This window comes from Phaseolus vulgaris, chromosome 8 (genome assembly GCF_000499845.2).
Source record: "Phaseolus vulgaris cultivar G19833 chromosome 8, P. vulgaris v2.0, whole genome shotgun sequence".
NCBI classification, from domain to species: domain Eukaryota; kingdom Viridiplantae; phylum Streptophyta; class Magnoliopsida; order Fabales; family Fabaceae; genus Phaseolus; species Phaseolus vulgaris.
In genome coordinates, this window is record NC_023752.2 from 9,175,896 (window position 1) to 9,198,557 (window position 22,662).

General features: G+C 33.1%; 3 protein-coding genes across 3 annotated transcripts; 1 reads left to right on the plus strand and 2 right to left on the minus strand.

Annotated features, from left to right (window-relative positions):
- Positions 1–264: 264 nt before the first annotated feature.
- LOC137827248 (probable protein phosphatase 2C 65) lies at positions 265–3,768 on the plus strand. The gene is made up of 5 exons (XM_068633517.1): positions 265–898; positions 1,742–2,077; positions 2,177–2,291; positions 2,379–2,602; positions 3,079–3,768. Exons 1-5 carry the CDS (start codon positions 689–691, stop codon positions 3,493–3,495), a joined length of 1,302 nt encoding a protein of 433 aa, XP_068489618.1. The 5' UTR covers positions 265–688; the 3' UTR covers positions 3,496–3,768.
- Positions 3,769–4,586: 818 nt separating this feature from the next.
- On the minus strand, positions 4,587–7,932 carry LOC137824507 (aldose reductase). Its single transcript, XM_068630175.1, has 8 exons — positions 7,729–7,932; positions 6,786–6,836; positions 6,629–6,702; positions 6,414–6,501; positions 6,089–6,295; positions 5,894–5,965; positions 5,562–5,801; positions 4,587–4,921 (listed from the first exon to the last, which is right to left on the minus strand). Exons 1-8 carry the CDS (start codon positions 7,867–7,869, stop codon positions 4,832–4,834), a joined length of 963 nt encoding a protein of 320 aa, XP_068486276.1. The 5' UTR covers positions 7,870–7,932; the 3' UTR covers positions 4,587–4,831.
- Positions 7,933–14,201: 6,269 nt separating this feature from the next.
- Positions 14,202–17,183, minus strand: LOC137826211 (patellin-6-like). Its single transcript, XM_068632097.1, has 4 exons — positions 16,185–17,183; positions 15,492–15,616; positions 15,167–15,308; positions 14,202–14,804 (listed from the first exon to the last, which is right to left on the minus strand). The coding sequence occupies exons 1-4, from the start codon at positions 16,929–16,931 to the stop codon at positions 14,514–14,516; spliced, it is 1,305 nt and encodes a 434-aa protein (XP_068488198.1). The 5' UTR covers positions 16,932–17,183; the 3' UTR covers positions 14,202–14,513.
- Positions 17,184–22,662: the final 5,479 nt, after the last annotated feature.

Below are 22,662 nucleotides of genomic sequence, written 5' to 3' on the forward strand. Positions count from 1 at the left end.
AAACTACTTTATCAGTGTAAATAATAAATTTAGAAAGCTTATTTGTGGAATCTTTAAAAAAAATGAATTTATTTGGAAAAAAATATTCTGCAAACTCGTGTATGTTTAAATATAATATAGAATTACTTAAAGTTAAAAAAATAATTATTTGACTATATACGAATATTTGTATGGATACATACAAATTAGACTTAATTAAAATTTATTTAAAGTATAATTGAAAATTTAATTATTATAAAATTCAATGATTTAACATTTATTATTGGACCAAAATAATTTTTGATTAAAGTCTTTCTTTTTTTATTTCTATCTAAACTTTGACATTTGCCAACGGAGAAAAAACAGACAAAGAAACAAACCACCTAAGAAACAGACAATAATAATATGTATAGTTTCAAGTTTCTACCTTTGTTTCAACATGCCAACCTCTTTTCCCTATCCTTCTTCCATTTGTATATTTTCCAACTCCTTCCATGCATTTTTGGCCTTCTCTTTATGCATTTGCCCGTCACCTTTACACGCCTCTGCTTCACACTGAATTCTGACCCTTCACATATTCCTACAAAAAAAATCCTTTTTTCTTCGCCCCCTCGCTTTTTTTCTCCTGAATATCATCTGGGTATTCCCTGAAATTTTCAGGGGTGCCCTTGTTTTCTTCATCGAAAATTGCCGTGACTGGGTTCCAAACATGGGAGGCTGTTGCAGCCACGATGTTTCGGTTCGAGGGAAGGTAGAAAGCGAGATGGATGAAAGGGAATATGAGTATGATCATGAAAATGATGTGTCTTTTAATCATGGTGGAGCATTGGTGAGGTTAAGAGGATCCTCCAAGTTTGTTTCAATGTACACCCAACAGGGCCAGAAAGGTGTGAACCAAGATGCAATGGCAGTTTGGGAGGTATAATCCGTCCATGTAGTTATGTTCGTTTTTATTTTTCTCTATTTATTTCCATCAATTTTGATAGTTTTTTGTTCTTTTTTCCATTAAAGTTTTCAATCAATTCCTCTGGCCTGGATTGTAGTTGTCTCTTTCGCCGGGAGCTTTTGTTTCATTTCATTAATCATCGACTTTTGATGAATTTAAAGGATAAGATTCTCCTTAGAAAGTTGTTTATTGTGTTAGTAATAACCTGATTGGTTATTTTTGTTCAACATTTTTGCTCCATTTAATTCTTTCTTTTTTCATGTTATTCATTTTAGTTTTCTCCGCCTTAACTTTCCTATCAACATGACTTTATTACCCACGTTCTATGTCTCCTCCTCCTCCTCTTTTTATTGAACAAAAACCTTAAAATTTCATTGTCATTTGTCAGATATAGATTTGAAGTTTACAATAATTAAATGCAGTTTGTCCTTCATAGCTTTATCCTTTAATTTCTATGTTTTTTTGGTAATTCCTGAGTGTCAGTGTGATAATTGCCATGATTTGGGAGTAACTACATTTTAACCATTCACGATACCTTTTATATAAGCCAAATATTAAGATGGTCTATGAAGAAGAAGATAAACGGTTAAAAAGCAACCTGCAAGCACTTTTGAAGTTGCATTTGTTCTTCCCCTTGGATTTGGGGAATTGCTACCAAGATTCTTCTTTAATGGTCATTTCATTTCAGTACTTGATTGTTTAATGAAATAATTGAGTTACTCCTATTTCTCTATCCTCTTGCCTTTATCAGAGCATGATGCTTTTAATAGATAAAACATGTGGCTTGGACTAAGATTTGATATGGATTATTGATAGGACTACGCAGGAGAAAAGGATGTGATCTTTTGTGGTGTGTTCGATGGTCATGGTCCTCTAGGCCACAAGGTTTCACAATTTATTCGTGACAATCTGCCCTCAAAACTGTCCGCAGCAATCGAAATTTCACAGCAGAAGGCAATAAAATTTTATGATGCCAATGATGCAGACACTTCTAGTTTTGATGATGGCTACGATAACAGTAACCAAATGTCACTTGCTTCATGGGAGGGATGCTTTCTGAAATCCTTTAGTGAGATGGATGAGTACCTTGCTCGGGAAATTAACACTGACAGCTATTGCAGTGGTTGTACCGCTGTGACTTTAATTAAACAGGTATAACTACTTGTTCACAACAGCATTCCCCAGTACTAGTCAAACACTTTTAAATTATGGAAATAACTATATGCATCACTTTCCCACCTAAAATTTCAGGGTGACCAGCTGATAGTTGGCAATTTGGGCGATTCTCGTGCAGTTCTTTGCACAAAGGACAAGGACCAACTCATTGCAGTTCAACTCACTGTTGACTTGAAACCAGAGATTCCAAGTAGGTCTAGGTTTTTTCCTCAATTTCCAACTCTTACTAGACCATAAAATCTCGAGTTTAAACCATCTTTTCTTCAATTTCTGTCAGGTGAAACCTCAAGAATCGTTAACTGTGAAGGAAGAGTGTTTGCAGCGGAAGAAGAACCAGACGTGTACAGAATATGGATGCCTGATGATGACTGCCCTGGACTAGCCATGTCTAGAGCCTTTGGGGATTTTTGCCTCAAAGATTATGGCCTCATCTCAGTTCCTGATGTATTTTACAGAAAAATTACCCCACAAGATCAATTTGTGGTTTTGGCAACTGATGGGGTAAGCAACATTACGATGTCACCTTAGTATAATTGATCTCAAATTGCAAGTTATATTATATATTACTGGTTATTGTTTCTCTCACTTCATATATTCTCCCAATCCAAATACATATTGCAAATAGGTTAACCTGTTCACTTGATTCTTATGATTGTCCCCATTTAAAGTTTAATCCTTATTAGAGAAAATTGTAAATTTTAGTCCCTTCACTTACATAAAAGTTAAGTATCGGTCTCTATTGTTAACATACCATTACAAATTTTTCTGGCAGTGATAAATCGCCACAAAAAACTATTAAGGAACTACAACTTCTGGTTTCTTCATAAAGAAACTAAACCTTGAAATGTGGACAGCTATAGGGCCTAAATAATAGTTTAACCTGTGCTAGTATTTAGTCAAATCATGGAAGCAATTAGTTAGCTTTACAAACATCGATTTGAATGACCAAAATATTATATTTTCTGTTTTCTACACAGATATGGGATGTGCTCACTAACCATGAAGTAATAAGCATAGTTGCTTCTGCACCAAGGAGGTCCGTGGCAGCCAAGTTGTTAGTGAAGCGTGCTGTAAGAGCCTGGCGATACAAATATCCTGGTTCCAAGGTTGATGATTGTGCTGCCATATGCTTTTTTCTCGATGAACAACCTGTTCTATCCCATTCACAATCCCATATGAGTGGAAAAAATAGATCGTGCAGCAAGCAATTGCATCGCTCTAAAACCACTGGAAATGAAGACACTGAAACAGTGGATGGCAAGGTTGGGTTGGAACTAGATGAAGAATGGAAAGCTCTTGGAGGGTTTTCAAGAGCCAACTCTTTATCAAAACTTCCACGCCTTGCTAGGGGTATGAGTAAACGGCAATCGTCCAAGTACTATTCACCGCGTTGAGGCTCTCTAATGAAGGGTCTTCAAAGAAGTTAAATCTATGTTTTAGGAGGAAAAAAATGAATGTTTTAGGATCATATGCGTACCCTTAAAACGAGTGTGAAAAATTTAATGATGAGCTTTGTATGAAAATCTATGTTCATTTCACTCGGTGTTTAAAAAGATACCAAACTGCATGTCTACCTCAAGATGTAATAATGGTTGTTCCTTCTCAAAACATTGTCAGGGTGACCATCTAGTAATTATATAACATTATGATTGTCACCAATGGAAAAATTTGCGTTATGCGTTTTATAAATTGAATTTGTATTCTGAAGAGTGACTTCTAACGTATAAACTCAAATGGGAGTTGTCTAGGTTCCATATTCTGTCAATGATCTTAATATTTGCAAAATGGTCTGTAGTATGTTTTTGGTCTCAAGAGTTAAAAAAAACTGAGGGACTTAATTTATTTATTTGTTATGCAAATAAATACATATTGATTCCTTTTGTATGGCATGCCCACTAAAGAGTTTAAATTATTGATTGCCCTTTGACCATCCTGAGCAAACCTTACCTTAAACATTCCTCTCTTATCCACAATCTGTCACTTTTCAGAATCAGAACGTTAAACTGTGCATTTATTATTGCTTTTGTTCTACTTTTAATTCTCTACCACTAGGAACAATTAGGCAAGTGCCCCTCTTTTTATAGGTATAATAATGAATCATGGGAACACCCTGGCTTCATTGCTTGCATTGAATAGGAAGTGTCTAATGCCCTTGGTTAGTGCTTCAGTGACCATCCTTGTTGGTTGTAGTGGTGTCATGAAAGTCTTAGAAATTTAGCTTTTGCTTATAAATTTTGCCCAGTAACAATGATTTTAGACTAAAAAAAAAACTTTCAGTGGATCATATCACATAAAAATTAAGTTAAGTCTGAACAGAAATTGACATTTCCATTGAGAAAAGGCAAATTACATCGTAAAATCCTAAGGATATTTGTTATAAAGGTTAAAAAAATAAATACAGAATAATTGAAAATTCCTTGGGACTACTGATCTCCACCTTACTTGTTTACTTCAGTGAAAGCAAAATTTCAGATAATTCTCTAGCTTCCCAAACACTCATTACTACTCCCACCTTTATTTATATGATCAGAATCATAGTTGATGCTAATTTATAAACTAATAGTGAGGTAATTATATATAGATAAGAAATCTGCATATAAAGTGCATTCACCTCATACCTATGTGAATGACCTGAACCCTTACCCTTTATAAAACAAGTATTACATTAAATCTAATTCTACATAGTGCCTTGGAAAAGAGAGAAACAAAGTGGCTAGGTGCAAGTGTGGACTAATCTTCATGGTCCCAAAGATCCGCCGCACTCCTGAATGGACCATCGCTCTTGTTCACAAAGAGCTCTTCACCATCCAGAATTCTCCCCTGCAATGTATCAGTAACCAAGGAAAGAAGCAAAATTACCATGAGTTCAGGACCCAAAAGAAGGATAGAGTGAATGAATGTGTGAAATAAAAAGAAAAAATTTTCTCTACCATAATTTAAAGTAAGTTAATTATATTATGAAGTTGATAAATCTCTAATCACTTTAAAGATTCTAATCCTTGCTGATAGACAATATTTTACTTGCAAATTAAAATCCATTTATATCTAGGAATGGTTTAGTTTTGTATGACCCCAAAAGTAATAAACTGTGTTTGGATGAGTTTGAGTATTTTGATTAAAATTGAGTTTGAAGCGAAATGATTTGTGTTAGATGTTTTTATTTATAAAGCCAGTTGATTGTAAGATTTGGTATAAATTGCAAAAATCTCCTAAAATTGTTCTATTTAAAAGAAAATTATAGACCTGGAAGTAGAGGGAAACATATGAACATCTATCTAAAATTATGATAATTTTATGTGAGTCTGAAGAATAAACATGAAATATGTTATAAATGAAGTACTGGGGATTCATCATATCTTATAGTCAATAACAATGGCAGGATCTGACAAATTCTAGGTGTATGATTTTTTGCTACTAGACTAACATGAAGGACCAATTAATGTGAATAACCAATGTTCACCTGATCCTGCATCTTGCTGAGGGCCTTAAAATCTTGTTGTGGAAGTTCCCAATTGAAGACACTGACATTCTCCATGATCCTATCTGGCTTGATTGATTTGGGGATGACACTTGTCCCTCTCTGGATGGCCCACTTCACCAACACCTGCCCTGGGTTCTTGTTCGACTTGTTGGCTATCCTATCAACCGTTTGATCCTTGATCAGATTCCTCCCGTCTGATGAACCCAGTGGAGAGTAAGCCTACACTCAAATTTTTGCATTTCAATCATGACCCTTTCTCATGAAAATCAAAACCAAAATGAAGAAAATTAAACTAGTAATGTGTTGATTACAGTAACATGGATGCCATTCTTCTTGCAAGCCGCAAGCATCTTCTCATTTTTCCATCCAGGATGCATTTCCATCTATAACAAAATTGCAAATACAAGTTTAGAAAAAACGAGGTGGTGCTCAACCTTTGAGATTGTTCATTGTTCATTATCCAATACAATCCTCAACAAAAAAAATCTGTACATATATGATTTCACCTGGCAAACAGAAGGTCTTATTTCAGCAATGCTCAGCAACTTTTCAAGCTTTGCTAGAGTGAAATTGCATATTCCAATGTCTCTAACAAGCTTTTCCTCCACAAGCTTCTCCATTTCTCTCCATACCCCTTCCATGTCAAACTCTAACACGTCTCCTGCTCCAGGGGGTCTGCTAGCACCATCTTTTAGTCGAAATGGCCAATGAATCTGCATTTTATACATTAGAGTATCTGTCTTCTATTAGACATACCAAACCACATGCATCATAAATGGAAGAAAAAAGTGCAAAAAAATATATATTTCGAGCATGATAGAAGCTCATTACCAAGTAAAGATCAAGGTAGTCAAGTTGGAGTTTTTGAAGGGTACTGTTGAGAGCAGGTCTAACCCTTTCAGGGGTCAAGTCAGTGCACCTAGTAGGTATAAAAATTCACCATGAGAGTTTCTTTAAAATGTTGAAAGAACATTATTCAAATGAACTTAGAAGGATCACCCAAAGACTTTGTATTCGTAAGACCTACATCTATTTGATTATATTACCATAGTTTGGAGGTGACAAATAGATCCTTCCTTTCCACTCCTGCTTTAATTGCTGTTTGGAGTGCTTGTCCAACCTATAAGTTGATAGATAATTAGGACTATTATAGCTAAAATGGTGATCTAAATCAAAATAAACTATTAGGAAACACAAACATACTTCTTCTTCAACTCCATACTGCGAAGCAGTGTCTATGTGTCTGTAACCAGCCTGCAGCCAAAGTCGGATCATATGAGACTCAGCTCCACAAAAAGGCAAAAACTAACTTAAATTTTTTTTTTCTCCTTAAATATGTTTTAGTACCCGCAAATAGATAAATATTCTTTTTAATATTTTGAAAAATAAATGGTCTTTTTGGTTCCTTTTGGACTGCTAAATTTCGGGTAAAAGAGGCGTTTATCCAAGCAGAATAATGTCAGAAACTCGAGATCCTTAAAGAGGTGTAAAAACTCTGAAGGGGGTATTGAAGTTAAGAAATGCTCTTAAAATCTGAAATTTTGTTCTTGGAATTAAAAACACTAATTTTGTTCCACAAAAAACTGTTTTTTGTAGTATATTAAAAGTGTAACATATCTCTATCAATTTTACAATTGATTAACATGAGTAGGATATATGATTTTCACCATGTGAAGTGTCTGGGTCAGAAATCTAGTTAGATTAGCCACATTTATTGAATTCCTCTGACTTTACTATAAAAAAACCAAAGGTTAGTTCCTCAAACCAAGGAAATTACCGACATTATCCATAGAATAATACATTTGGTGCTTTTTTTTTATCAAAGACATGGATATTACCAATCGTCCCAGTCTCGCACTGGTTTTTCTAAAACTTCTTCTAGAGGCTGTTCCCAAATGTATGGCTGCTTGCTTACTACCTTCATTTCTTTTTTTTTTCATAAATGTCAACAAAAAATATCACCTTAATGAATACTTTCATCTGCTAAACAAGCCTTGTGAATGCAAATAACATCATCAATATATCCCCTTTATCATAAAGCTTTATTCATTCATCAATGTAGAATGATAACACAGCACACACAAAACCCAACGTCCCACAGAATGCATAAAGAAACATGGAAGTGAAAGCAGGGCAGTGTAGTTACATTAACAATGGCAGTGAACACAGAATTGACTGCATGTGAACCCGACTTCCATGTCCCCAATCCAACAGCCGGTATGGTATGACCACTCGACAGGGTAAATGCCTGTGTCTTCGCTTCATGTGGCCTAACAACTTGTGCCATCTTTGAATGTTAGCTAATAACAATGGTGTTTGTTTCTTGTCACATATTATACAAGAGACTCTTTCTAAGTACCCGATCATGTAGGAGATCATCACCAATTTCCATGCACTTCAGGCTGCGTGTTCCTTTCTGCATTCACTAGGCTCTCACTCTTACACGTTTCCTACGTCTTTCTCTCTTTGCTTCTCTTCCTTGACACGTGGTTGGGAAACCGAACAATGATACTTAAGTGTGTCTTTTCTTAGTTCTTATTAGTTTTTTTAGTTAATTTTGGTAGTTAAAAAACATTATCCTATTTTTAATGTTTTTGTCATCTTTGCGGTGTTGTAAAAAAAATGCTAAACAGATTTTTTTTCGATTCTGGTTTCTCACAAAGTTATGGAGTGATATATGAAACTCAGTGATAAAAATCCACTCCTTTCTCAAGATGTGATCATTCGTGTTGAAGATGGCGTGTCCCCTAGAAATAAAAATAATTTGCTTAAGTCTCTTATTATATTACTAAATTAGTTTTATAAAAATGAATTAGATTTAAATTTAAGTTTTAATATGATATTAAATTTGGATTCGTTGTATCAACTAATATTTCTCGATTCTTACACATTTTTAATGTGATTGTATGATATTTTTAGTGTAAGAAAATATATTATAGTTCTGAATTGATTAAAAATAAAATTAATTTCAAATACATAAATAGAGAAAAATATCATCTTACTAAACTATCGAGTGAGAAAAATCGCATAAAAGTGATGTATAATAAATACGTATCTGTTAAATTGGCGTTATCGTATTTATAAGAATAAATGTGGGCTGAATTTTTATATTCAGGTTTATATCATTAAAGAGAAGTTAATACTTTGTTTAATAGTACGGAAATGTTCCTTTTAAAATAAATAAGATTGTAATTTAAAACAACGATTTAATAAATATAATACAAATATTAATTGTCTAATAAATTTATTTACTTTCGGATATAATATAGTCATATAGGTAAATCACAGTAATAACAATTTAGTGAAGCTATGAGGTGATTTTAACGAAGGAAGGCTCCTTAACCACCTGAAACCTTTAATATTAGAGTAAAATTATATCAATTTTTTTTCAAAAGTTACATATTTTGTTTTTGTTTTTTATTCTTATATTAACCCTTAATTTGTTTAAAGGATAGTATAATGAGACTTCTTATATATTATATTAACCCTGATTAATAATTTTAAAAATAATATACTGCAATATTTTATAAGAAAAGTTGTTATGAATATTAAGACAACATAAAGTTTTTTGTTGATATTAAGATGTTAGAGGTAATAGAGACCGTTTAAAATATAAGTTAAATTATTTAATACAAAATTAATAAATATAACATTGTTGTATGTGATAATATATATCGGTATTCTTACTTATTCTTCTGTGATTGGATTATCTTAATTTTAATAGGTTAAAATTTAATATTTATATTAATTTTAATGAAAATATCATATTTACATGTATTGGTCTTTTATATGTGCAATATATAATTTAAATGAAAATATATAATATTAAAATAATAGTATACATTATAAATATTAGCGAAAATTTGTTTAAATGTCTTTAAAATATTTTGTGTTTTTTAAGCATGTAATATTATAATTTTATTGAATTAATATATAAGGTAAATTTATAAATATTGTTACAAATTTTAATATACATTTTTATATATACATGTTATAAAAATGAAAGTACTAATTTACATTTTCATATTTTTTTAATAATATTTTTTTTTTCTTTTAAGTGAAATAGCAAACAAAAATTAGTGTTCAAAATTTATTTATTAAACTATTTAACTATTTTCTTTAGGATACCAAGACGATATGTCTTTAAGTAAAACTTAGAAAATGATTTGTATGTGTTTCTTTATGTACTTGTATAAACAAAGTTAGTCTAAATAGTACATGAGATTGACTGTAGCAATTGTTGTGGGTGTTGGTCGATCAATCGCTCATTTGCTCCTTAGTACTTCACTCCTTCAGACTTCAAAACTTATTCTCCTTAATTCCTCAGTACTCGGTCGGGAGTTAACCTGCAAAAGGTTCTCTGACAATCAAGTAAGTACTCTGTGTTAAGAGTGTACAGTTTCACTGATAAAAAACGTACCTTACTCCATTGTAGAGAGTGTAGTTGTAACATATAGTTATGGACCATATGTCTAATGGGTCGAATTTAGCATGTATCAGTCTTAGTCTTAGCTAATTTCTAGGGAGGCTACCCACCCTGATTTCTCGGGACATTACCTGAATTTGATGGAATGTGAGTCTGATTCGTAGGGAGTTTCCATAACTACCTTAAGTGTCATTTATTATAACTACATTTAAACATACTTTCATTCAGTTGGTCGATCACCAAGATCAAGTGACATTGCTTGTTTGGCACTGACCGTACACTTTCTTTTCAATAATTTGGTGTTTTTTTTTGGCTACTAATGCAACATTCAAACTTTGTTATCCTCTTTTCAACGGCGATACTCACAGTTTGGGCATGCTTTACTAAAGTTGGCAAACAAGTTATAAGAACATGTATATACCTTACAACAAATAAAATATGTTCTTTGAATATTTTGTTATAGCTAAATCTCATCAATTGTCTTTCACTGCATCTATTATTGTGTATAAAACTCCTTTAGAACTTGTGTTCACTAAAGTTGGGGGATTCTCCTGAATTATTACTTCAAATTATGCAAAATATTACACTGATTTCCTATATACTTTATTAGAATATACTTGGTTTTATCTTCTTCATTTAAAACAATAAGTTTCTTTTGTTTTCATGCATTTAAAAACTTTTGGTGAAAACCAAGTTGGTCATTAGTTGAAGTGTGAACAAAATAGTTCTATTGATCGAAAAATGGTCATCTAACTAAAATTGGTCTATCTTTTCTTGATAATGCCTCTCTTCCTCTTAAATATTAGGAGAAGCCTTTATAGTTGCATTTAACATTTTAATGTTTTAACCACTCTTGTGCTTGATAATCATAACCTTGTGAAATCTTGTTCAATGAGAAACCTGATTATAGTTTTTTCAAAAAATTTATTGTTTGTTATCCTCTCTTAAGATCTTATAACAAACATAAGTTTGATTTTATATAATTTATTTGTCTCTTCTTAGGCTATAGTTCAAAACATAAGGGTTATATATGTTTCTCACCATCTGGCAAGAAATATATCTCCTATCATGTATTTTTAATGAAAATTTTCTCCTTACTCTCTAACTAATAATCCTATTTGCGCCTTACTCAAGATGGATTAATAGATGTTCAAGACCTAACTCTTTACAAATCTATAGTTGAAACATTACAAAGTCTATCATACATGCATCAACTTCATGAACATCATTACAAGGTTATTGTTCCCGGTTGACTCGATTGCCTTCGTACTTCTAACGACGATCGCACGCCCAATTCTCTCTGCCTAGGTTTGTGCCTTTCTTCGATCAAACACCTTGTACCTGCAAAGACAAAGGGACGCTCTAAAGGCCGTTTGCACTCAGATGCTCAAGTCAATACTGGGCAAGGAAACACCAATGTGTATCTCAGCTCTCGTTTCAAGAACTGTGTAAAAGACTGCATAAAACTTGTGTACCTTATGAGGTTTATTACTACCCCTTATATAGTTTAGGGTTTCTGCTATTTTCGCTACCTGCATTTAGGGTTTTTTAGGGTATGCCTTAGCGCCGCTATCACCTAATCTTAGGGCAATCTAGCGCGTAAGGTTCCCTTAATGGAGTGCAACCTTTGACAGAATGACCACCTGGGTACCAACTTGTGCACCTAATCTCTGGGGCCATCCGTCCTGGGATGCCCTAGCTATTCACATGTCATGCATGCTGCCTACCCTTGGAACGCAATCCTAATGGGCCTTAGCGCTTTCAGTGGTTCTTTACTTGTGTCGCGCCTGAATGCGTTATTTACACCACACACATGGAACCCTCGTGATCTAAGCTTCCCCCTACTGATAAATAGTGTGTTGTTTAGGATCCACCTCTCGTGGTCCAGCTCCGCTGTTTGAGTCACCAACGCCCGATGTCACATCGCCCTCACTCTGTTGCCGAGGACACATCAGCGGATCTTGGTGATCAACGTCTGACAACTCATCGGCACCCTGGCGCGTGCCGCTTACGAGACACTGACCCATGCCGCTTGTGGGACCTAGCTTACGTGGTCCACCACTACTAGTAGTCAACGACGTCCGATGACTGGTCGATATAGCTATGAAGAAGAGAATTTTTCGATATCTTGTAGGCACCATGCATCACGAACTTCTTTGTAGTTACTTGCCTTCATCTGTTGTTAGTTTCAAGAATGGGGTCTGACATTGACGATATAACATTCACCACCAACTATTACACTTACATTGGTTTAAACATTGTTTCATGGGTGTCACACAAATAGAAAATGGCAGTAGTACTGAAGCCGAGTAATAGCATAGTTGGGTGCTTGATGAAATCACTTGAATTATCTCTCTTCTCATTGAACTTCTTCTTTATTTTGACATACCAAAATATATTTCAACAATTTTAATGTTGTCCTTCTTGCTGTCAATTTCATCACGGATTCAAAATCAAAACACTTTGAACGACTTACACTTTGTTCATGATCATGTTCAACAAAAACTTGTACACCTCATTCATATTTCAACACGTTTTTAATGTGTAGATCTTATGACAAAACTAGTTTCTTCTTTCTTGTTCCATAAGTTTTTGAGGTAAACTTATGGTGGTAATCAACCTCCCATAAGTTCAATGTTAAGTATTCATGTATACACTTTTTGTCCATGTTATTTATTTACTTTTCCTTACTTACATATATTAGGTACTCTTTCTATGTGTTATTTCTAATCTACATATATGTTTTTGTTCTTTTTTTTCATCCTCTCTCCTTTCCTTACACGGATGGAAATAATGAGACTTAAACAAACAAAATTATTTCATTAAATAGTTAATTTGAAGAAAATATTTATTAAATACTAAAAAAATAGTCATATATATTAGAGATTGGAAAATTATTTAAACCTAAAAAACAATAATAAGGTAAATAACTTAATACTTGAAAAATATATAGGAAAACATTTAAGAAAACTAAATATAACGATCACGTTTTGAATCCTAACATAGTTTCTTTCTTCACCTTATACTCGAGGTGAAATCACATCAACTCCTACTTTAAATATGCACTCGGTTAATAATTTTTCAAAGAAGTTACATATTTTATTTTAGTTTTATACACACTTATACTTTGATAACGAGCACTATATATGTACTTGTGTTTCATAATAAAAATAGTGTTGATAAATTGACATCGTTAAAAAAAATTATTCTAATTTTAAAACTTAATATATTAATTCTAATTATATTTGAATATATATTATTAATTATATTGTTAAAATAGTAAAATAAGAACATTTTGTCTTAGATGCAAAAGTAAAAATTTTGTAATAAAAAGAAAAGACTATAAAGCAATTATTTTAAACATAATTTGTACTTGTACTTTTGTAGAAACACTTGTTTTAACCAAATAAAACAAAAGTAGGGTCAGCACTCACTCAGAACATGGCATCTTCAAATGAATGCTGGTCTTCATATGTATAAATCTGAAGAAGCAACTGCTGCTACACTTTCGTTATTTAGAAATATTCTTCTAAATAAAGTAACTCAATAAACCTGCACACTATTTTCTACCATTTTTCTTCCATTCAACATCTTAACCCTTCATACCCCCACTTCTCTCAAAATCAGCATTCAATTCTATTCACTCTTCTGCTTCTTTTTCTCTTGCTAAAATCGTACAGGGGCCATCACTCGTTCTTTTATTTTTTTAGAATTATACTCATTTTTAAAATAAAGTATTTCAATGATCTTTCTTTATTGCTTGTAAATAAGGCTTACATAAAAAAAAGACTAAATTCATAGTGCTTCTGGAAAAGCAGTTCGCGTGTGGGGCTAGCAACAAAATTTTCTGAAACATTTCCAGAAAATAATTACTTTTAACAGAGCATAGTGGGGGCAAAATACTTAAAATATTTTGAATCTGATATGAAATAAAAGTATAAGAACTCGTAAAATCCATGAAATACTATTTTGAAATCACAATCCAAATAATTGGTATTGATATTTTTTTGAAAAAACTTATTTGTATTACTAAACCATTGCAGAATGCAGACATCATCATCAATACATTAGACAAGGAAAGATGCTGCACCATTGAATTTCAACATCCAGAGCCCGTGAAGTCTTCATTGGTGTATCATCACCCTTCACATGCAGGGACCATACATCATACCATATCAAATCAAATCCATTCATAGCAGGTAACACTCAATTCAATTCTCTTCTGTGACCAAATTAAAGTACTTTCCACACACATGCCACTAAAAGTCATCACAGTTACGACCAATAGTAAAATGGTATAAGCAAACCAACTTGCTTTTTCTTATGTACCACCAAATCATCATGCTCTACCACCTTTGTTCTCATTTTTTACATTATACTAATACAATACTAAGTACTACCTTTAAGTTGCCTCAACCAAGTACATAATCATAACCCAAGAGACTTAAAAACTTAGAGATTTAACTACATAAGCAAAATATTACGTTTATATGTAGTTGGTACAATTATTTGGGGCTTAATTGAAGCTCTGAAGATGGCGTGTTGCTGCATTTGCGCACAAAATAGCGATAAGCAGCAACTTTTTTCTTCCTTGAAGCAGAGTTATCAACAGAGAGTACCATTTTGCCAGCTTCTTTTGATGTGAAAGAGTTGTGGATTGCTTCTTCTGTGGCCTCAATCTTCCTTGCCTTATCAACTGCCAAGGTGTAACTACCTTGAGCAATTGGGACAAATTCAGCACTATATTCCAGGTCCCAGCCTCCCACCACAATATCCCATGTGATAGTTGCACCACTCTATCACCCAATAACAACAAGTTAACAACAAATCTATAACCTTTTCCATATGTACCTAAAACAAGCATTTTAAGAGTTCAACCAGCAGCATCATTCACAGAAAGTGGAAAACAATTTTACATTTTCTTTTAATCATAACTTAAGATAACTACTAGATAACAGTATAAAACAATACTGTCATTCTATAACATTTTTACTCTTTAAAGTAACTACTACAAAAGAAGAATACTAGACAATATATGATTATTGGCAATGTAAACATCTTTGTAATATTAATGCATTTTAATTAAATTCAAAACCAAAATGAAGAAACTTGACAATTCTGATAGGATAAATGAAGAATGAAATTAGAAAATTGTAACCTCTATTCCTTCTATTTGTATGTTCACTTTCTCTCCAGCTTTAACTGTGAACTCAGAAGCAGGTTTTGGGGGACCATTATCCAAATCGCTGGGTCGACTCAATCCACCATACCTAACAGGAATATTCTCTGGCCTTATAAATCTGAACAAAAGACAAAGGATACCAAAGAAAGACAACTTCAATTCAAAATAATAATGAATGAAACAAAACTCTGAGACGAAATTGTAAGGAAGATGAAACTTGAGAGCCAATTTCAAATCTTTCTATAAATAAATTTTAAGAGAAAGAAGGCATTCCCGAATCAAACTTTTAAAACTAATTTACTTGTAGAGTGTCTCTGCAGCATTTCCCTCCTTAGAGATCAAAAACTTGCTCTTGGTTCTTTGGGTCAGAAACGGACTGAACATTGAATACAACACGCTGAAGTACCATGGCACATTGATGAAAATCTGAAAGCAAGAAAATGAGACAGAGTAGTTAAATTCCCATCACACCAAAACTAAAAGGTGTAGACGACATGACAAAAATAACAAGCAAAAAACCAATGACCTGTTCGGAAAAGCACACATAAAATAAACTAAACTTCTGTACTAAATTAAATTTAGCTTGAAAAAATGAAAGAATTTCAGCAAAAGTTAACGCATACAAGTTTGCTTTTTAAAAGATTTTAAATCGCAGTAGCAGTTTCATCCTGCTCCTTAACAAATGCAACTTATGCAGTCACAATTGTGGTAAAATCCTTGACATTGGCCAAAATTGCATTCATGAACCAGCTTTTAAAATCTTGGTTTTTATTTTTATACATAAAAAGTTTCATTTATTCTATTTTTTTGTTTGCAAATTATAAAAGTGAATAATCCACCTCAATATCTAGTTCTAAGAAACCTCATTAGCTACCTTAAACAAAGTCTTCCCTTTCAATCACATTTTTTAGTCAACAACACTCCATCCTCGAACAAAGAACTTGGTTGATAAAATCTAAACCACTCTACCCAACAAAACAACATAACACAGTACCTTGCGAGCTACCATTTCAGGATAGTTATCTTGGAAGAGAGAGAGTATCTGGTTAGAAGCAACCCTGAGTTCTCTCTTGGGCATGTCCTTCAGGTCAGTGACCTGAATGAGCGAGTTGATACCGCCGGGCTTGAAGTGAAGCATCTTCACCCCTCTCTCCAGAACCTGAACCCTCCACCTTAAGAACCTCTGCAGCTTCTCCTCATCCCCGAACACTCTCTCATACATCTCCTTATCCTTGAACACCCCATAGGCATTGTAGCACACAGGGTGCCCCTCTCTATCGTAACTGTGAGTGTAAGCCACCACTCCTTCGAGCTCCTTGAATCCCAGCTCCTCCTCCACAATGTTGTCAGCTCCGAACTCGGTCCTCCACGCGAGGCACTTGAGGAGCATGTTAAGGGCGTCGTGGACCCTGAAGTCCCTCGCACGGAGGAACTTCAGGAGCAGCACGTCGCCTCTGTCGCCGCCGTCGAGCAGGGGCACGCCCCACATCGAAGCGGGGTTGGAGGAGTCCGAGGAGGCCTTGAGTTTGTCCCTGAGGTCTTGAAGGGCCTTTTTCTCGGAGGGTTTGAGGTGGGACACGAAGTAGGTGTCCTCTTTGAAGGAGGGGGCTGTCATGAAAGAGGTGAATGTTGTCTTCTTTGAAGGCTTTGGAGAAGCTTCTGTAAGGTCTTGGAAAGGTGTGGAAGAGGGTGTTGTTTCCATTGAGGGGGAGTGCAGATGACCCAGATGGAGTTTTTGCATGGGAATGGGGAATGTGGGTTGGTTTTGTGGTAAAGGACACAGCTTTGGTACAAGGGAGATGGATATAAGAGAAGGAAAATGAGGATACCGAAAAGGAAAGATTTCTTATATGTTGTTAAAGTAGTTTTTTTGGTTGTTGATGTTGTTTTTTTAACTCTTCTTTCGTGTCGGAGTTGAAGGAGTGAAAGCAGATTTGAAAGGGGATGGGGAGAGTGAAGGCACGCGCTGGTTTGAAGCCGGGTGAAGTGTTTCAAGATTCAAGTTTCAAGTTTCAACTTTTAAACCGAGTGCAGTTGGAAAGTGACTGGGGCAGACACTGCCTTGGCATGCATGCTAATTCAACAATTACTAAATAAATTTTTTTATTAAATAAAATATGCTAATAATGTTATATTATTTTTTAATTTTTGCAATAGAGAAATTAATGGTGTTTGACATGTAGTGACACTGTACATGTGTGTTTGATTGCCAAGTGACACGCGTGTTGGCATATTTCTAGATATTTTTATAAAATTGTATCAAAGAAATACAGAAACATAAGAGAAATTAAATTGTTCTTTCTATTAAAAGAAAGACTTTAAACATTTGGCAAACAATTTCAGGTAAAGATAAACCATTTTTTTTTAACTCGGTGGAAAAGACAAAAACTGAAAAAAAAAAAAACTCAACCCAAACCCTAACAATTCAATACGTTAGGTTTGTGTAGAAGATCAGTATAAAAAGAGAAAACTGAATATCTCGGAAATTTTTAAATCATAATATAAAATACCAATTACTAAAGAGGAAAATTAGTAGTTATAGACACGAAAAACTAACATTCATTGCAACGAATGCTACATATAAACGAGTTCACTAAAAATACGTCAAAACAACAACTCAAAAAGGCAGCAAAGTACTTGTTAAAATTATTTGTATTGTTATCACAAGCTTTTAAATTAAGAAAATACCTATAATAAACACGTGCTCATCAAGAAACTATCTTCATGTTAATGAACTTGTTGCTAATTAATTGTTTATGGTGTGCTTCTAATTCAAGAAAATCAGGAGCAAAGTCATTTTATAGTAAAAAATAATAATTTAAGAGGCCATAATTAATTAATAAAAACAAAAACAAAAAAAAGAAATTACATAATTAATTCACGAGGTAAGCTGCTGCCCTAGTACAAAGGTAAGCCACTTTATTTGACTTTTATTTTTTTGAAAAATTAAAATAATTTGAATTAAACAAAAATATTCAATGAATATCACGTTACAATGCCATAGCCCATAAGCTTTGCAGACATTGTTTGTCCATAAATCCTAAAAGGCACAGAACCATGTTTGTCATATGTTCGAGGGAACAAGTTTTGTCTGCATATGTAGATTGGACATGAAATGCATGCATGTATGCTATGGCATGGCTAATGAATTTAGCAGACGCAGAACATTAAATTAAAAAGGATTTGGCAGAGCATAAATCACTTTCAAGTGAATTTCTTTATGAAGTATTGATATACTCATTAATAAATATTAAAATTTGAAAGTGATTGAACACGGCTTTGTATATGTATTGTCAAATATCAATTTCTGCATGTGAAACTATTGCACATATCCAAGAGTGGTCACGTATTTAGCAGCATAATATATGTAGCCATTATTGTCTCCACTGTGAAGCTGATTTGAGCTTAATAATCATGCATGCATGAACTACACCTTCTTCAGAGGTCTACTAATTTAGTTCAAGGCCACTGTTTGTGCTGGAAACTGAGCCACTCTTGGCATGACCAAAAATGTGAATAAGGTGTTGCAGGCTTTGGATTTTGCTTGCTCCAAAGCAAGAAACATTGTAATTATTACTGAGGCAGCGAATCTCTCAACAGTTTCCAGTGTGGGAAGCTGAGAATATAGCGTGGTCCAGTGCCTGTGGCCGTGACCATGGTTCACGCCAGGGAAATTAATTGCGAGTTGAAAACCTTTGGAATCACATCAATGAAAAACAGAAATCCTTTTGCATACAGATTTTCAGTCAAGTGATTAATGGCATTATAGTTGTTGTTGAGAAAAGTGATTAATAGTGATTCAGTCAAATTTTTGGTTATTAAGAAAAGATGAAAAGAAAGAGTGGTTGGTTTTCTTTTTCTTTTGTGTTGTACAAATAAAGGAAGATAGAACAAATAATTGAGACAGTTGCCTAAAGGAAAAGGCATAGGAAGATAGCAGTAATGTGTTAAAGTTTGTTGGGGTAATGCTTTTTATTGTGGGGGAGGTAAGAGTACCGTGAGACTCGAGAATACTGCTACTGCCTTATTGAAACACAACCTGTTTAGTACTCCTGTACCAAGTTCCAAGACTAGCATTTTGTGTCCCATCATAACCCATATGCACCTGTGAAACCAAATGTTCTTACTCGGTTTCCTTCATTATTATTCAGAGAACCATGAGGACTAGGTTATGTAGTTCTTTCGTCAATTCAACAACCAATATAACAACATTAAATCTTATGTTTTTCTTGTAGATCCGACTCTATCTATAACCAAGATTTTTTTCTTTTGTGGTAGAACAGGAAAGAAAACTTCGCAGCAACACTTTCATTGCTAGTTTTTAGTACAAAATGTGAACTTAAATGTCAACACCAATCAACATGTCAATCAGGCTTCTCTGGTTTGCTCTCACTATAGACGAAAATGTCTGTTATCCTAAGCACAAGTTTCCCTCAAATCAAAAGAGGAAAACAAATTCAAGAATGGTTACAATAGAAAGGTTTATATTCATTGGGAAAATGTGGAGCAAGGATTTGAGAATATATCACTTATTGGATTTATGGTTTTGCATGAAAAAAAAATGGATATACTGAAAATTAGTAAATATCATCTCTAGAAATCATGGAAAGTCCACTCACGTTGTGTTTTTTCTAATTTTATCCTTTACTTCTTTTTAAAGAACCGATTTCATATTCTTTTAATGCACTTTTCATCTTCTTTTTTTTACATTTTTTATTAATAAAAGTTATACTTCATTACAAATATTAGTTATTACCTAAATTAACAAACACAAATATTTTAATAAAATAAAATAATAATAATTAATAAAATTAATAATAAAATAAACTTATAATAAAAAATATATAGTTATTTTTAATAAACAAATTATATAATAATAATTATTATTATAAATATATTAATATTATTTATATTTAATACAAAATTATTTTTTAATTATAATAATTTTTAAATTTATGAATATTAAAATTATTTATTCTATATAACAATTTATAATTTTACATATATTTATAATTTTATATGTAAATTATTTTTCTTCAAGTAACTTGTATTTTTTTTCCAAAATTAATTACTCAACTATATCGGAAATAACTTACATGATTTTAATTCACCTAAATTTACACAAAAATACTTAATATTTGATAATTGTATTTTTTTAAAGACAACGGTGAATTTGTAATCTTACATTTTACATTTTTAAAAAATTAAAATACTTTCACAACCATCACATCACTCACAAACTTCAATAAATCATTAGTACCAAAAGGCACAATCACGACTACGAATAATGACACTTGGTAGAAACCCGTTGTAACAAAAAGCGCAGTGGCATTTTCATAAATAATTTGAATTTTCGAGGATTTATAACGACGGTTGTAGTTATAACTGTAGTTAATAATGGTCATAGTGAGAAATTATGACGGTTCTCCCACCTAACCATCATTATAAATGATTTTTTTTAAAAAAATAAAGATTGTTACCCACTTAGCTATCGTTATAAAGGTAAATAAAAATAAAAATTTGTCCATTATGTGCTCTCGCACTCACTCTTGTTCTCCATCTTGCGCCCTCATTTCTTCTTCTCCATCCATCCAACACTCCATTCACGTCGTCGCCTCATTTCTTCCTCCGCGACACCATGCTCCACTCCTCTCCTTCGTGCCACTGAGCTTCCCCCCCTGCCACCATCACTGCAAGCTCTCTCCCTCTACATTCATCGTCAGACGTTGCAGCCACCGTGTCGCATGTCTCCTCTGCATGCGCAAACAGCTCACTCGCTCCGCCGCCAACGGTTAACGCTACCAGGACGTCTGCACGCCTCCAACACCTCTCGGACCTCCTTTTCACCTCTCTACCGCGCCAGACATCTCACTATCCACCACGGACTTTGATGCACCCACAACTACACTATAAAAGGTTAGTTATTACTTTTTAAATTTTTAATTAATTTTATAATAAATATTTGCATGTATTTTAGGGTTTGTTAGAACTTCATTTAGTGGATATTTGATGGAGGAGTCCTGACATTGAAGAGAAGAGTGATAGATTTGGAGTTGCAAAAAATTATCATGAAAAAACTTCAAATAGTCATAACTTTTAACAAAAAAGTCGGATGGAGACGCGTAAAAATTGAAAGTTGCTCAAAACGAGCTAGCAAATAACGTGATCAATCCCAAAGAGGATTGGGGTGGACCAAAATTCTAAAAATCTACCATTTACTATTTTTTTTTATTTATAAGTATTATTTAGGTCTTTTTCAGGTATTTTAAGGTTTTAGTTCCATACTTTCACTTGTCAGAAAATTCTAAAATTTGCATGATGTTTTCTAGTATATTAGAAATTTATCAAACCATTATGATTATATTACATTCACAAATTTATTACTCGTACATTACATAATGTTATGTGTTCTAACATGAAATTTTATTATTTCAGTGCTTATTCTGGATATAACATGTTGAGTGGGAAGGGAAGTGCAAATGCAAAGAAACTCACTTGGATGCACCTTAAGGCAACCATGTATAACACTTTAGGATAGATTAATTATTAGAATGACAAAACTTTTTCATATATATATAGAACTTTTTGTATAATGTTATATGTACTAATTTGTTGTATGTAGACTTTCATATTTAAATTATGATATTACATGCATTATTGTTTTGGAAATTAATTTTATGCAGGATTAGAGTGTATATATATAATAATAAAATATTTAAAAAAAATTACATTTATCGTCTTTAAAAATATGTCTTTTATTTTATTTAGCAAGCATTTATAATGACGGTTCCAATGGGAACCGTCTTTAAGAATACATTTTTTTAAAGACAAATTATTGTTTATTTAGCAGAATAACAATAGTTTTTTACACGTGTCGTTAATGTGGTTTTATAACGACGGTTTTAGAACCATTGTTATAAACAACTGATTTACAATGACACCCAAAATAACGACGATTCTCGAATCGTCTTTATGTGGCCTTTTTAACCGTCATTAAAGCACTGCTCTACACTAGTGAATTTTTCTCACAAATCTATTCTAACATACCACAATCCAAACACACTCACTTTCTTCACATTTTCCTTTTAAATCCTCACAAATCCACTCCCTCAAATTTTCACACTTTCACTTCTCTATCAAAACACAACCTAAAGAATCAAAAGAGTTGTGACATTCGCATTTCTTCTCAACACGATAAATAAAAAGAAAATTATTAAATAACAATCAAATTTAGAGACTAAAAATAATTAGTCGTTATATTGATTAAATTAGATATTATTTTAGAGACTAAAAAAATATTGGTATCTAAACTAGTTTCTATTATTATTAAAAATTTGGTATCTAAATTAGCTACTAAATTTTAGCTATTAAGATTTTAGATTATAAATTAGCCTCTAAAAGATTAATAGAGATTAATTTAGAATATTAAGTAGTTAGTAGCCAAAATCTTGATAGCTAATAGTCACATACCA